The 15,970-nt window shown below is 36.9% G+C and overlaps 1 protein-coding gene across 1 annotated transcript in view; it reads left to right on the top strand.

The window, feature by feature from the left end:
- The first annotated feature begins 4,162 nt into the window (after positions 1-4,162).
- The window catches only part of LOC106179536 (uncharacterized), a 73,482-nt gene continuing 61,674 nt past the window's right edge, over positions 4,163-15,970 (top strand). Inside the window, exons 1-3 of the mRNA XM_013563215.3 lie at positions 4,163-4,297; positions 4,565-4,610; positions 14,960-15,026. Coding sequence (XP_013418669.2) covers positions 4,201-4,297; positions 4,565-4,610; positions 14,960-15,026 — 210 coding nt within the window. The 5' untranslated portion in view covers positions 4,163-4,200. The remainder of the gene's footprint in view (positions 4,298-4,564; positions 4,611-14,959; positions 15,027-15,970) is intronic.

The raw sequence follows: 15,970 nt of genomic DNA, 5'->3' as shown, positions 1-15,970 counted from the left end.
ATGATATTAAAGTGTAACAAAAAATAAAGGCTTTTTATGGATGCCAATGACATATACGTGATCGTCGGATGATGACGATGGTGTGACGGGGGTTGTTACAGGTATAAGACGACTCTCAAAACGACACAAACCCTCACAAAAAAGCAGAGTAGAGGCAAGTACATGAGATTGCGCACCATGTTCTGAATAGCAGCATATCATCCTCAAGTCAAATTGGAATAAAATACACACAAATATAACTGAACACGCACCTTTGGAGGGTGTTTTTCGCGCCGAGCGGCACATTTCACGCTACAGTAGTTCACCACAAGTTGGCTGCTGAATTATTTATTATCACGTCGAGTGCGGAGGACGTGGGGGGGGGGGGGGGGTAGGAAGGGGAGACGTTTAGGAGACTCACTTGCGTAATATTACCCAGGCTACTTCTCAAAGTGGACCGGTCCAGTTTCAATGTACCTCTGTCTCGATGTGAATATAGCCTTGCAGCAATTCCACTCTATCTGTCTGAAAAAGTGAGTCTTGTAAAGTCTTGAAACAAAGGGTGACTTGGCTGTTTTACTTATCTTATTTCAATCTTTTTAATGAAAACCCAACGCGTAAAACGATGTTAAAAGATCTATACTTGTATCGTTTGGGGGGAAGTCCAAATGAACACGATTAGTAATTTGCTAAAACGAGAAATTACATGTATGTAAAGCCAGGTGTGACAGGAATGGTACCAAGTCCTAGGAATGGAAACCCGGGGTTCCTTATGTTTAGTACAGGTTAGGGTTAGTATTTTGGGTTAGAATATTGGTTGACTATCACCTGTACAAAATACTGCTGGGAACCGTACTACGATTCTAGCGGACTGCCAAGCCTGTCACACTCTCACACCGGCACAGTATGATACCGTCAATTTTCCTGAAAGAAACGCCCTCCTCATTTCTACCTGTTGTCAAATATTACACAAGCCAACTTAATATGCAGCGCACGGCTCTTTCCTTGCTATCATCAAATACATCTTCCTTTTACAAGCTTGGGTATTTTTTTCACTAGGGGAAAGATCTCTCTGGATTGCATCAGTTGTGCTGGCCCACGCCGTCGCAATAATCGCCCGTGGAGATTCTCAACCTAGAGAGCCCGTGCACAGTATAGTCAATACTTGATTTCAATACAAGTAAATGGGTGGGGCGCTGTGCTGCCGTTAATTTTAACATACCCGTATCTTACTGCATTATCATACAATTTGCCAGGACGCCTGACATTTCAAATTTATAATTTTGAACCGGTGTTGATCCGGGTGGGTTGTTGCCATTTACAAAGAAAAATAAAAAAACAGCGACTTGGCGTCCCCGTGCCTCCCCCTCCCCTCCTGTCTCTATGACTGACACGGTGGAGAAAAGGAACCTGCCAAACCCATAAGCTCCCCTCTACTCTCTACCAGAGCCACAGATTGATTTTTCACTATATATCCACATTTATGTCTCTAGCTAATTCATGGCACATTTCCCGCGTTGGAAAAAAATGCACAAAATTCATCTGCGGTCCTGGTAGAGGGTCATCCCCCCTCCCCCTCCCTCCCCCCCTCCCCTCCCCAGGCACGTCATGTATACACACAAGTAGGACAAATATACACCATAAACGTGGCAATATTGAAAGACTACCATAGGCACACCTATATGACTTACGTCATGTATATTTGACAGGGGAATTTTGTAGCAAACATGAAGGCTAATGAAAAGAAACATTACGGTAACTCGTTGCTAAATAGGACATAAGTTATGTGTAATAGATTTCCCGTTATTATCATTGTATCGTATTGCCGTGGGGAGAAAGTCTGGGCGGTGGATTCATTTAACTGGTTAAACGGGTCGCTGCTGCTGACGTCTCTTATCTTTAAAATGATCTCATCCGTAGCGTTACCTGGGAGCCTTATCGTACCAATTTAAGAAATAATTTGTATCCCCGCCACCTGATGACACGTTCAAGTAAATATAAAAAGGTGTCTCATATTTTTTTCAAGTTAGACAATTTTTTTCATTGTCGTGGCAAGCGCGGTGTGTGATGATTAGTTTTATAAAAAGAGAAATCCGGGTGCTTCTAATAATAATAATAATAATAATAATAATAATATGGAACATAGGGTGCAGAAAGCAGTAAGAATAACGTTAAGAATGTAGTTAACAGATAAGCTCAAATTGCACATTTTCTCCTGGCACCCAGCAACTTTGCCCAGGTGTTTAGAAATTGGTATTTTTAACCCACGAATTGTAAGAAAAAATTTGTCCAAATGCTAATTCTGTTCTTTTAACTAATAAGCTTATCTAATATTTTATCTATTTATTTGTCAATCGAAAACTTAATTAATTCATTAAATTATTCATTATTATTATTATAATCGTTATATTTGCATGATTTAAGGGGTGAGTGAAGCAAGTTCGCAGATCCTCACAGCCGAATTTTAGGTACTCTTCTAGATCAACAAAATCAGCAGCAGCGATCACGTTTCCACTTAACCGTGTCTAAAAGTATCAACAAAATCTCCTCCGGTTGTCAATCAAATTCAACTATTCTAGAAATGAGACACCGTGCTTTACGACTGTATTTATTCCTGTAAATAAGAAACCCGCATTCCAATCGACAGATGGTGCAATGAGGAAAAAAAGGCGAAGAAAAATATGTCGGTTTACAATTTTACAATTCACATTGGTGAGCCAGTGGGTTCATGTAAAGGTGGGGCTATACACAGACAAATATTTCAGAAGGGGGAACAGAATAACCGTCGCGTTTCTATGCTGGGTTTGTCTATACATCTAAATATATTAATGCTTTCCTTGGCAAAAAGGATGGCCACTTATCAGGGAGGAAACATACATGATTCTGCTAAATTAGTCTTTTTTCTCCGAATTTTTTGAGGAACGCTAAAATGAAACTTTCGCAATTGCATTTACTCCCGTGAAAAGGCACGCTTTTCAAAAAACACTTAATGCTGGTGGTATAGAAGAAAAATCCACATTAGTTCGAACTTTAAATAATAACGGAAGAATGATCACCATTTTGAATGTGACATTTAAAACGTAAACAAATATTATCTATGTGTAAAGGGCTTGAGGATTATCTTGTTTCAGTTGGTAGAATATTTGTTGTTCTCTTGTAACAAATATTAACAAATGACATATCTCAAGTAGGAATTGTGTCACCCTGCGTTTGTAAGGACAGCGCGGAAGGTTGAGCGTCTTTTCAATAACAGCATGACTCGCTTCCAGTATCTGAAAACCCAGGGTGGCTGAAAAATGCTTACGTATGAAGTAGCTGTTCAAATCAGCGACGGGTTTTCTTCGTCAGCTGATTTGTAGGCCTATGTGTTAATGGTAGGCCTAATCATATAGGCCCTACAATGGGCTTACATGAAATCTCTTCCATCAAATATGACAAAGTTTTTTTATGCCTTATCTACAATAGAAGGGCTGCACTTTGACAGATATTTATTTATTATTTGGCCCTTAAAATTTTGGCCACAGTGAGCACGCGTCTACACTTAAAATCCAAACATCTTTCATGGTTAGGCCTATAGGCCTATCTCCTCTTTGAAGTTGAAGCTTAACATGCATATTGAAGCTATCTGTTTGAAATTACTTCATTCTAAATTATTTGTGTAGACTTCCATCTGAAAATAATATATTAATAAAGAAAAGATATCTTTCAACTGATTGGATGGATCTTATTTAAAATTAATAGCAAGCCCTCTGCGTTCCATGCGACTCCAATTTTATCCTATATCCATCTCTAGAATTAAATAAGCAATGTCCTAAATTCTGTAGCAAGCCCTGTCCCACCCATGCATCCACCCTTTCTTTGTAGTTTGTTCAATGAATTTTTGCACGGGACGCCGATATAATTATGATAATTTATTTCCACAGATGTTTCACCGGCACACCGCGCTCGACTGCGTTCAGTCCCATATAGATCTCAACGTGGTAGTTTCAGCGTTAAAACGGACTCGCCCCTTCCCCGCCCGCGTTGCTACGGAGCCACAAAAAGCTCCAAATATCTTCGCCTGGTGAATTTATATGGTAATTGGCTTTCTGACTTTTTATTAGCTTGACCCAATAAATTATTTGCAGTGCCAGTTGATGAGCTGCGTGATAAACATGCAGCACTGGTGGGTGTGTCTTCGTTCGGAGGCCCGGATGTGGGGTGTGGTGAAGTCATCACAACATGGCGGCTGCTCGCAGCGAATCGCAGCTGGAAGAAACGAGCACAGAGGTTTTACCAAACCCCAACGATACCGTGCCGATCGCCGATTGCAACGCAGGTAAGTTCACGTAGATTTCCCTTCTAGTCGATGACTCACGTGCTGGGGTCTCCCTATTGACGTAGTCTGAAATGTAAACAAATCCATTGTGTATGCGCGTGCGTGTGTGATATGTCGATTTTAACCCCCCCCCCCAAACCACGTCCCTGCTCTGTGGTTGACGCCTTCCCCATCTGCCGTTGAACGCCCCAAGCCATATTCGTGTCGTTAATCCCCGCCGTATACAATGACCTGGTTACGTGATGGTATATCTCTTTTCTTTTGCAGTAAATGAAACGACGGGAATCCCTCGAGAAGTGAGCGAAAAATCAAGGTGAGATTTCAAAAGAACCGAAGGTTTGCATTGTGAGGTTCACGCGTGGCTGAGCCCATTGAAAGGGGGTTCTCAGAGACAGAGGGGGAATCCCGGGTATTGTTCTATTTCAGGACAAAAACACGACGTTTATGTTGGCGAAAAAGGAGAACAAGGGTCGAAAATGTGGGTTTTGTATGGTTTTGATGAATGCACCGCTTTGACCTGGACTGTAGCAGCTATATAGAGTGAAATGGAATAATATATTAATGCAAACTGTGCTATTTACTTAAATCGGAGTCATTCTAATTCTTGTTATACTGTAGTGTTCTCCTGGGCTAGTTAAAGACAAGAACATAGTTTTATCTTTATAACTTTATGAAACAGGAAGTAAGACGAGTTTAATTAGTGACAGATTTTAAATAAACACTGTTGACTCCTTCCTCTTAACAATACGTCCATGGCTTCCAAGTATGAATGGCATTTATGACGTGATATTTTGTAAAATGTACTTAAGTGTTTATCAACCTATGTGAAACTGTGCCAAAGCTCTACATTGTCAACTAAGGTGTTCTCTCTGTTCACATAGGACAAAAGCAATAGGTTATATTTTTTATTGAGTTAAAAGAGAAACTGTGCTGGAAGCCACCATGAAGCAGGCATCTTTTATTACACTGGGAGGTTGAGAGGTAAATGAACAGGAACAAAGGCATAAATGTGGAAACAGTAATTGTTTAAGCCAGCATCATGCTGGTAATCAAACTTTATACTACCAGCATATAGCAGGTGGTGGAGAGTTGTCACTTTCACCTAGAATGTACAGGACAATAAACTATTGTGAATGAAATTCATTTTAGAAAAAGATATAACCTAGTATCAACATAGCCGAGATGTTATGTTTCACTAGATTATCTTTCACTTATCCTTCAATTATCCTTTGATAAGTTGCTTTCAAAAATTTAAGAGCAAAAATTAATATCATTACCATAAGGCTGTGTAGTGACCTCTCAATCTGTTGTAGTGCTCTGAAAGTATTTAAAGATTTAATTAAATTCATTATGTTTAATTCATTATGTTTAATTCAGTGTGTGGAGTTATACCTGTATTGCAACACATTTAGGCCAAACATTTTTTAAGTATTCATAACTTATTATAGTCGTGAGTATTACTCCACAGTAGAATATGGGCACTAATCTTTTTGCTAGAAGTGATAAACAGCCCCAAGACTAGAAACTGTTAAAAACAGTTCCTTGCTTAAGTGAATAAATGGCTAAATAATAGTTAGAAGAGATTACAGAGATGGTTTTTTAATGAAGATTTGTACATGTTCACAGTATTGTATCAGTGAGTCGATATCGTGCAGAATTTGACCTGTGTCAATACGACCCTTACAACTTGGCCTCAAGTGGCTATGGCTTCTCCTTCATATAATGGGAAGTCTCCATCACCCTTTTTCACCAGGTTGTTGTCCTAGGGTTTAGAACCAAAAGCTTGTCACATGAATGACAATGTTGTGATATATCACATTTTCTTACCAGTTTGAAGTCTGTTCATCCTAGCGTAGCCACAGTGACGTGCACATTAAGTACTTTTAAAAGTTTATTAGACTGTGGTCCATTGCCTGCACAGGTCAGGTTATGAGAGTATTATGTGTAAGTTTTTATTTTAGATTGAAGTGGAAGTTTTTTTAGATTGATTATTAAAATGTTTCAAAAAAACTGTAATGTTCAGATTGCTAGGTATATTGAAATATTCCATTCCATCTAAAGATTGGATTTTTAAAACACCTTTAAAATGTATCTAACCACATTGTTTCAGTTCCGTAATATATTGTCATATACTGTTGAATATGTGGTTGTCCCAAAGAACGCAAAAAATGGAACAAATATATATTACAAAAATGATAATACTCATTGTGACAATGAATTGAAAAGAAACAGCTCACAGTGACAGTATTATCTAAATAATATTTGACATGTAGAATTATGTGGCAACAATTGGCCTTTAACATTTAAAACTTCTGTACGACCCCCACTGTATGTTACTGTAATCACATGATTGTAGCAAAATTACAAATCCTTTTGTGTTACAAGGACACACCATCATTAGAGCAGTGAAAAAACACTAATGAAGGCTATTTGCATCTGCGTCCTTTCAATTTACAACAGGAAAAGCCAGTTTGCACTGTTTGATTATTACTCTATTTCTTGTGGTGATAGGGAGTTGCCACGGCAACCAGCAGTAAGGTTGGATCGTATTCAGAAATGAATAAAATTGGTAATTATGGAATGCCAGTTGCAAATAATTTTGTTGAAGATTTGCGAAGAGCCACTCTTATTTACAGGGAGACGGTGTAAATTAAGAATAGGGAAATGGTTTTTCCTAACAAGATATCTTATTATTATACACAATTATTCTTTAATTGATGAATTTTAGTGTTTGAGTAGGAAGCACATACCCGTAGTTTTATCCTATAAAAGAAAGTAGTTACAAGAACTCTTTCCCTTATCCATCTTTTGGTGTAGTAAAAAATATTGGAAAGAAAATATACAACAAAGGTATGGAGGGGGGGGGGGGGGAGAGAGTTAAATTTCTACATATCTACACAGACACATAAACACACAAACATACACACACATACATATGCATATGCACATAAACATGCTAGAATATGAGTGATGTCAGTTATTGGGAGATTGTTTGTTTGATAACATTGCCTGACTTGTATGTAAGAAAAAACGCCAGGACTTCCAACATAATTTGGCTATTCCAGTATCGTATATATGGAGAGGTTAGGAATGATACTAACTTCGAACCATTCCATTGGATATAGTGGCTGAATGGGAACAGTATTAACTGTGTACATGTACAGTATCACTTTTCAAGGGTTGGGTCAAGTTTGAAATCCATCTGATCCCCTGTGGAGTAACTAGGTCATCGCTGGGGTAGTTGTCCTAGACATATCGACTGTGCGACCAGTGAGTCTTATCTTGCCAATAAACCGGTCATGGGGACTAATAAACCATGTCAGGGAATCAATAGAGAGAACTCACTTTGGGACATCACAGCTTGCCTTGTTGGATGTGGGTGTTTGAGTGTGGATGTGTGTGTGTGTACGTGTGTGAGCACGTGTTTAAATATGTGCACATGTATGTTTGTTTGTGTGTGTGTGTGAACGTGCACATGCATTTCCACCGTAACATGCATCTTTATCAGTGGGTTTGTGGAGATAAAGTGTACCCAGTAAAATTACATGAAACTGTACAAACACTAATGCAAATATGACCAAAGATATATACTAGTAACATTGAGTAGATAAAATACAAACGTGAGAACATTCAAACCTGAATTTTGCTATCTTAGTCTACCCATATCAAACATCATGTGTCTTTTAAAAGATCAATACAAGTATTTCTCTAATAAAATTATTTTAGTTATATGTATTACAAAGATTGTTGATGATACTTGGAATAAATCAAAAAATAAGATTCCAATAAATAGTTAGCCTGAACTGTCACCCCCACCCCCTCCCTGATGAGAAGTGGCATTTAATATTCGAAGAAAGATTTAGGCCTGCTATAATTTTCATCCAAATCCACAGATCCACTAGAGTTCAAGATGGAAGATACAAACTCTATATGACAAGGTGTGGCATACAGCATATATAGAACTGCTATCTATATGTATCCACCTTGCCTGTGTAAATATAGGTCCTTGAGTATAGGTGTGTGTGTGTGTAATATAATTTATATATATGCTATATAATATGGTAGCTTGGATACATTTGTGGTTATCTAGCCTAGCTTAGCCTTGGATAACATACATCCTACTTTTTATTTATTGAAAAGATAGGAGTGATGAATAGAATTTACTATTTATCACATGTATGTGCTCCTGTTAAATGTAGGGTTGCTGTGCTGGAGACATGGAGAAATGATTAAAAAGTTGGGTCAACATCAACATACTTTTCAACATATGTAGGTATATATTTTGTTCAAATATTTTATTAAAACGAAAAAAAAATTTAAAACACAGGAATCAATAAGTTGAAAGCCTTTAACAGACCCACCCTAACATCCCCTCAACACTTACACATGGTTACAATACATCTGACCACTTTTATTCTCACTAGAGCAACAGACCTCGTAGAGACCAAAAAAGAAAAAAAAAAAATTATATAAGGGCGTGGCACATTATGTCTTAGTGCAGGTAATGCATGCTTGTGTCTTATCAGTTTGGTATGCTGATCAGTATCAGAAGTTAAATATTTTATTTACTGGCCGTGCTTAATAAATCAAAAATTGATAAGTAGTTGTTATGGAGAAGTTATAGGCTAGGCAGCCTTAGTTCAGAATTTCATGCCACGTCTTACATGGTGCAGAAACTGCTGAAAAAGGCCTTGCATGCCAATGCAGAAACTGCACTATCAGCATGCACAAAGTCCCTCTTGTGTAGCATTTTGGAGCTATTTTTATCATAGTGAAACCTGATTTAGATTTTTACTAACTGCCCTTTTCAGGTCCCTGACTGTTGCTCGGTATAGTGGGCCCTGGGACTCCAAAACTGTATGACTTGAGGCGTGTTCCAAGTCCACCTAAGGCCACCTGACTTTGAGTGACCCAATAAATCAGGTCATTTGAATGTGATAAGTTCATCAAATGAAACCATTCTAATCACTTTGTTGTCACACCTACAGCCATCATAATGTTAAACTGTGTAATATGTCCAATTATGATTAGATCACCATAGGACTTATCACTCTGTTGTCCCACATGCTGCCACCTATTAATGTTAAACTGTTATATGTCTAATTATGATTAGGTTTACCTACCACCACTGCAGATAGAAATTGCATTGTGTTTGTTTGTGATCTGTATGCCAACAGTTTGCCTACTGAGATATGTGTTCCTGAGTTAGGTCAACCTAAGTGGTGTGGAAACATGGCTTTTGTAAGGCTCAATTTAAACCTAAGATGTTTTGATACACCATGGGGTGTGGCAGAGTAGACTTCTAATTTATGGCTTTATTGATGTAGGTATGTGAGCGCTACCAGTGGATTCTTCTATATTTGTAATTTAAGTGGAGTAGAGAGAGAGAGAGAGAGAGAGAGAGAGAGAGAGAGAGAGAGAGAGAGAGAGAGAGAGAGAGAGAGAGAATCAACATACGGAAAGGATAATGGATAATTCAACACAGAATGCAAGGCTTGGTGTTGATATATAACCCTCATTGTATAAAGCCAAGTTAATGCCCTGGTCAACTGGTGAGGGGCGTGGCAGCCAGCTGCTAAGGTGATATCCATGGAATGCTGTAGCTCTTATTAAACCACCGTATATTAGTCCAAGGATGAAAATTAAGACGTGTGTGTGTGTGTGTGTGTATGCCTGTGCATGTGCGTGTGCGTGTGTTTATGGAACTGCCATGCATCACACCAAGGATAGAAAATAGTGTGTATGTTTGCATGCGTACAAACCAGAACATATATACATCAAATTTTAATTTTCCAAAATTAAATCTTATGTATTCAAATTTCAACAGACAAACTGTTAACAGTGCCTGTGTAGACTGAAATAAAGTAGTCTAAGTGGGTGTAGCCTGGCTAAATCTGGAAAGCCGTTTGCACTGTGTAACACATTTATGAAATACAACAGTTAAGCTGTCATTCATTGCCATGAGGCTGTGGATTAGAGATGGTATACATGAGGTCTGTTGGACTGTCTTGGTGGTGTGAACAGTGCCCTCTATCAGATAAGGGTGTGGTCCCTGTTTGCTCAGGTTTAACTCAGGGGAATTAAATGCAATGTTTCCTATATGTTCTGTTTCAGAGATTACTGAAAGCTGTCCTCTACTTTATCAATGACTCGAAACAACAGAGACCTAATAACAGTGATGAGTTTTCAATAATCTCTTTTAAAAAATTATCTTATATTTTATCCAATATTCTCTTTTAGAAATATTATCCAATAATCTCTTAGAGTTTATAAGATTTACAACAGTGTTGAAGATCAGGTTAAAGGGATATTTGTTCCTAATTATCGTTCCTTAGTTTTTGATATTTACAAAACGCTAACAGGGTTAATTTAAAAATAAAAATCAAATAAACTGTAGTTATTGTAGGTGTTATTCTTCCCTTGTCAAAACCTTATTTTTAGCACACTAAATGCTTTGTATATTTTAAGTCTTGACAGTCTTTGAACTGTTCAGTGAAGCAAACCTTTCAATAGAAACCAAACCAATAAATTGTAATTTAATATTCAGTTAAAATCATAATGTTAAAAATTAACACTAAAGCCCTGTAATTATGGGGCACTTAGTAGTATCCCCCATACCCCCCCCCCCCCCCATGTCAATAGTTTATGATTGCGTATTATTAGATTAGGCTGTTGTATAGGGCTTCATAATTTAGCTGTCATTGATAATGGAAGACCATCTTGCAGATTAAAAATTTATGAAGGAAACCTCTGTCCATTCTTGTATTAATACTTTTTACTCCTAATCTTATTTTCACCTAGACCTTATCCATTAATTCATCCCCAGTATGGTGAACATTTTAAATCAGAAGATGTGGTTTTCATTTTTAGAAAAATCAAAACAAAGGAGACGGCCCTTAGTTTTAGTTTCACTTAGTTTCAAGTGAGAATCCATTTTGTGTTTCATATGGAAACTTCACAAGAATACATCAGTTTTACTTTTTATCCTAAAAAAAAAGAGAAAAGAACAATGTTCCCAGTCAGACATTGGTCACAGAAAGGTAGGATCATAAATACACATTCCTTTTACTTAATTTAAAAAGACATCTCCAGAAGAAGGTGGGTTGAGGGGTGGGGAGGGGTGGGGTAGTGGGTGGGGGTGGGGGTGGGGGTAAGTTAAGTTACTAGTAAGCCACTGCTATTGCCTTGATATTTTAGCTTTTAAAATAAATGTAAGTAATCCCGTTTTTCCTCGTGTTTGTTGTCCCATGCACAGGGCTACACAGGGCTGTACCTGTATTCAGCAACGAGTGATGAATGGGTAATTAACGTAAATTCATCGTCAACGAGTGAAACTGAAAATACAGGTGTGCCTTTGAATAAAATGTTTTGTACTGGGCAAAACATATATATACTACAAGAAGGAGCTATATTTAGAATAGGGTGTTGGTTGAAATGCTTGTTTTGGATTTTCAGTTTTGTAGTGGTGATAAATTGGAGAAAGTTGAGAAAAAAATGAGTTATGTCTTCGTTTAAATGTGATGTTTTAAAACTAAACAGGACAAGTGAGACCACCTTTTTTGTTTTCTGATGACTTAAAATTTTTTGGCAGTGTTTGGCAGTATTCCACTATTTAATGTTATCTAGAAGGGCACAATTTCTTAAGGAAAATTCTAGTGACAGACGAAGATACATCTATATATTTACAGCAAACTGCCAAGGAATGATGTATCACAGACCTCCAAAACATTATGACTTTCTTATAAGTATATGAGTATATAAACTGCAGTATTGTTTTACTTTGAGAAGTGTCTGAATGCTGTATCAGGATGAATTAATCCATTACAAAAACTACAACTCATCAAGGACTTTTTTGAATCATGATGAAAAAAATTGTCCTCAGACTTGGGAATTTCTCACAGTGTGCTGTAAACTTTGGTGTTGTAATATGTACTGGGACACTTTCACCCCATGGACCCTATTCTACAGTGACTCTTGCTAAGTGCAATCAGCTTAACTGAATGACACACCCCTTTTGCTTCCAATGTAGCATATAATATTAGTAAAGTCACCAGCTTTTCTGTATTCTACTTAGAGCTAGGAGGAAGCATGTCATCATTCAGTTAAGCTGATTGCAATCAGCGAGAGTCCCTGCTATGTTGGATCCATGTAACTAGTGCGATGGTTTCACTGGGATCACACCCTTAGAGTGGCATCCCTTAGAACACCTACAGTATATATGGATTACTGATGTGAACCCACCTCCTTGTTCTGAACATACAAGTAAAATATGCTTTATATCTGTCATTTGTGACACAGGAGTCAAAGGTGGAATTGTTTTAAGGCAAAGAATAAAGGTAAGCTAGATGTGCTATTGTCTGATCTTAGGGAGCTGATATGGTGTTGTTAGAAGTCTCAGAGCTAATGGAGAGAAAGGTCAAAAAGTTATTAGGAAGAAGAGAGAGTGTGTGTGTGTGTGTGTGTGTGTGTGTGTGTGTGTGTGTGTGTGTGTGTGTGTGCAGGCATGCTTACATGTGTGTGGTTGTGTGTGTCAGGGTTCATGCTTTGCACATGTGTATGAGTGGACATGCATGCCTTGTGCAGGTTTGTGTGTATGTATGCATGTTTGTGTGTATATGTGTGTGTGTGCATGTCTATTTGTTTATGTGTGTGTTTCTCAGGGAGTCCAAACCCTTGTGTAAGTTGCTATATTGTGGCTAAAGAAACCCACTTCATATGGCAATGAAAAGAACGAAAAGTGAAACAGATTCACAAAAAAAAAAAAAGAAAAAAAAATTCATTGCACTTATCAACAGGCATGCTAACGCAGCAGCAGGTCTTATTACCTGAACAGTTTTCAATGCCTTATCAGTCCGGGACACATTTCACTGTATTAAACAGGTAGTTAATGATTGTTGAAGATTTGTCGGCCTGTCGTCATCTTTTAGTGGTCACATATTTTGTATCAGATTAATGGATGTTTTATTTTTATGAAGGATAATAATGCCTCAAGGAAATGCAAGCATTTACAACATTGAAAAACATTTGTTGGAAGAAATATTCAAATTGAACTGAGATAAAAGTGTACACTTTCAGAGTAAAGAAAATATAAAAATATTTTCAAGAAGTTTTATTTTTATAAATAAGTGGAAAACAAGCTGTAGAATATGGGAATATTGGCAGAGGAGAAATTAAATCCAATAGCAGTTTACTTGATTGGAAGTTTTGAGTGCTGAGGATTATCCTTTTTTGTCTTCAGTATTGCTTCATGTTTCAAAGGAGATTGGGAATAATTTGAGACTTTCTTGATAGAAAAGATTAATATTTCATTTCTGACAAAATGGTCAATTAGTTTCCCCAGTCATAGATTCCTATCTCCCAGTTATTGTGTCGCAGTATTTCTGTCAAGATTGCGAGATATTTCTACCAGATAAATGTCGGATTAATTTTTTGTGTCAATAGATAAAAAGGAGCATGTCAAAAAGGAGAAAAAAAAAAGAACTTGAGATAAAGGGTTTGAAACCAGTAACAAGAGATAGCAGCAACACAACAGAGCTATCCTGGAATAGACACTGCTATTGATCACTCGGCTGAAGCTGGGACGACGCCCACTTCCTCCTTTACCAATAACATAAGATGTCTTTCTTATCCTTATATTATAGTATGTGACGATCACAAAAGGTGGTTTATACCATGTAGTTGTAATAATAAACACTATATGACTTCATGTGACTGCATATTATGATACAAAGAATTAAATCCTTTATTAGATTGGAACCACAAAAAAATATATTTTTAATACGTTAGAGAGATAAGGTAGTGCTTGCTAAGTTATTGATTCAGAAGTCTTTCTTCTGTGCTGGAATTGATTCAATCCCTTTGAGTTGTAGCTGACATATGACAAGTGCCCAATCTGACAAGAAATTTGGTTTCAATTAATGAAAATTTTATTTATTAATATGTGCCTGAATTAATCAATAAATGCATATTTGAGTTGTAGTAGGTTCAGTCAGTATAACTGAAGTGAACAGCTTTTAACTTTCAGCTTGGTGATACATTTGCAAAGAAATAAAAAAAATAAGTTAGGGAAAAAAAAGAAAAAATAGATATTAAGAAAAAAGTTCATTTTTTCCAACCATAGTAGGCCACCTGTCTTAAGAAAACTTCATTGGTATAAGTCTGGGTAATCTTCTTGGTGGCAGAACAAAGAACTGGCACATAACACAGGTGGACTTTACCTTTAATAAGATCTCTTAATAATGGCTCTATGAGATAAGGAGCCCTATTGTTGTTGGCTTAGTCAATGATTAGCTTACCGTAATTGGGAGAAATAAGATTGAGGGTCTAGAAGTGGTTTGACTATGCTTAATCTAAAGCTGTAGGCAGCTCCTGAAATCGATATCATGTTAACTTTGAACAGGCTGAACTGTGAGGGGGCGTGGTTGGTTGGTTGGCAGTGAAAAGTGGCTTTGTTTGGCATCTCTTTTTCTTTCCCTTTCTTTTTCTTTCTCATAATCTTTTTATCTTAATTTCCATTAAAAAAAACTTTTAGTATTAGATTTGCATTATTTGGTTTTGAGTTAAAAAATCAGTAAAAACAAAAAAAAAAAACAAAAAAATTAAAAATTGAATGATTTTTCTTTTTTTATTGAATTTAGTCTGATTTTTGCCTCTTCATTTCAGCAACTCAGAAAAACAGTTGAATAACAACACCTCCCCTGAGGACCAGAATCTTGAAGAAAACAATTGTGTAAGTGTCAGTAAAGTAAAATATTAACCAGCCCTGTTTCATATTCAGAATCAACCATTGAGAGATAAATCAGTCAATATCAAACTCCTTGTTTAAATTAGCATTGGAAGTTTTTCTGCAAGTGCAACAGACAATTTATAGTGTTAAAAATGTGTTAAAAATTATTTTCAATTTATCTTAGATACTTTACAGAGGCAATAATTTGTTCAGAATAAAAAAAGAAATCTCCAGTGACTGTGGCTGAGATATAACAGTGTACCTTATTTATAACATGACATCTTGGTCACTCTGAGTTTTGGGCTATTATCTGTAACCTTTCTTGATAACAGCATGTCCCTGGTTTAGGTAGCAAACAAAAGGAGACTTGTCATTAAATAAAGCTGATTGCATTTAGCGAGGGCCCCTGCGGAAGTCGTTCCTAATTACTGTATGTCATTATATTAGATGTGGCTTTATACCTGCTACATTGCATTAGATGTGGCTTTATAACTGTTACATTGCATTTGATGTGACATTATAACTGTTACATTGTGTTAGTTGTGACATTATAACTGCTTCATTGTGTTAGATGTGACATTATAACTGCCCTGTTGCATCAAATGTTGCAGTGTGTCAGACTGATGAAAATCTTTCTTCTCAGACTTTTAAAAAAATTTTTGAACAGACAGACATTTGGCTTCATATATTAAAAAAATTGTTGGACTTTAAGACTTTTTGCTACACTGGCTTTAAATTGCAAATGGTAGCTCTTTAGATTGTTGACAATCCCCTAGACCAACTGAACTCAATCTTTCACCAGTCCATGAAAATATTTTTAGTCTTGACATGTAAGACTGGCAGTGTCGGCAGTACTTTATTCCATTGTTTTTGTGGGTAGTTTAATGTATAAAATTATATATTTACTGAAGGTTATATCTACACATCAGTGATTTTTTTCAAATCAG

Source organism: Lingula anatina, chromosome 3 (genome assembly GCF_051362555.1).
Source record: "Lingula anatina isolate TDL-2025a chromosome 3, LinAna3.0, whole genome shotgun sequence".
NCBI classification, from domain to species: domain Eukaryota; kingdom Metazoa; phylum Brachiopoda; class Lingulata; order Lingulida; family Lingulidae; genus Lingula; species Lingula anatina.
This window is presented reverse-complemented; position numbering and strand designations above follow the sequence as displayed.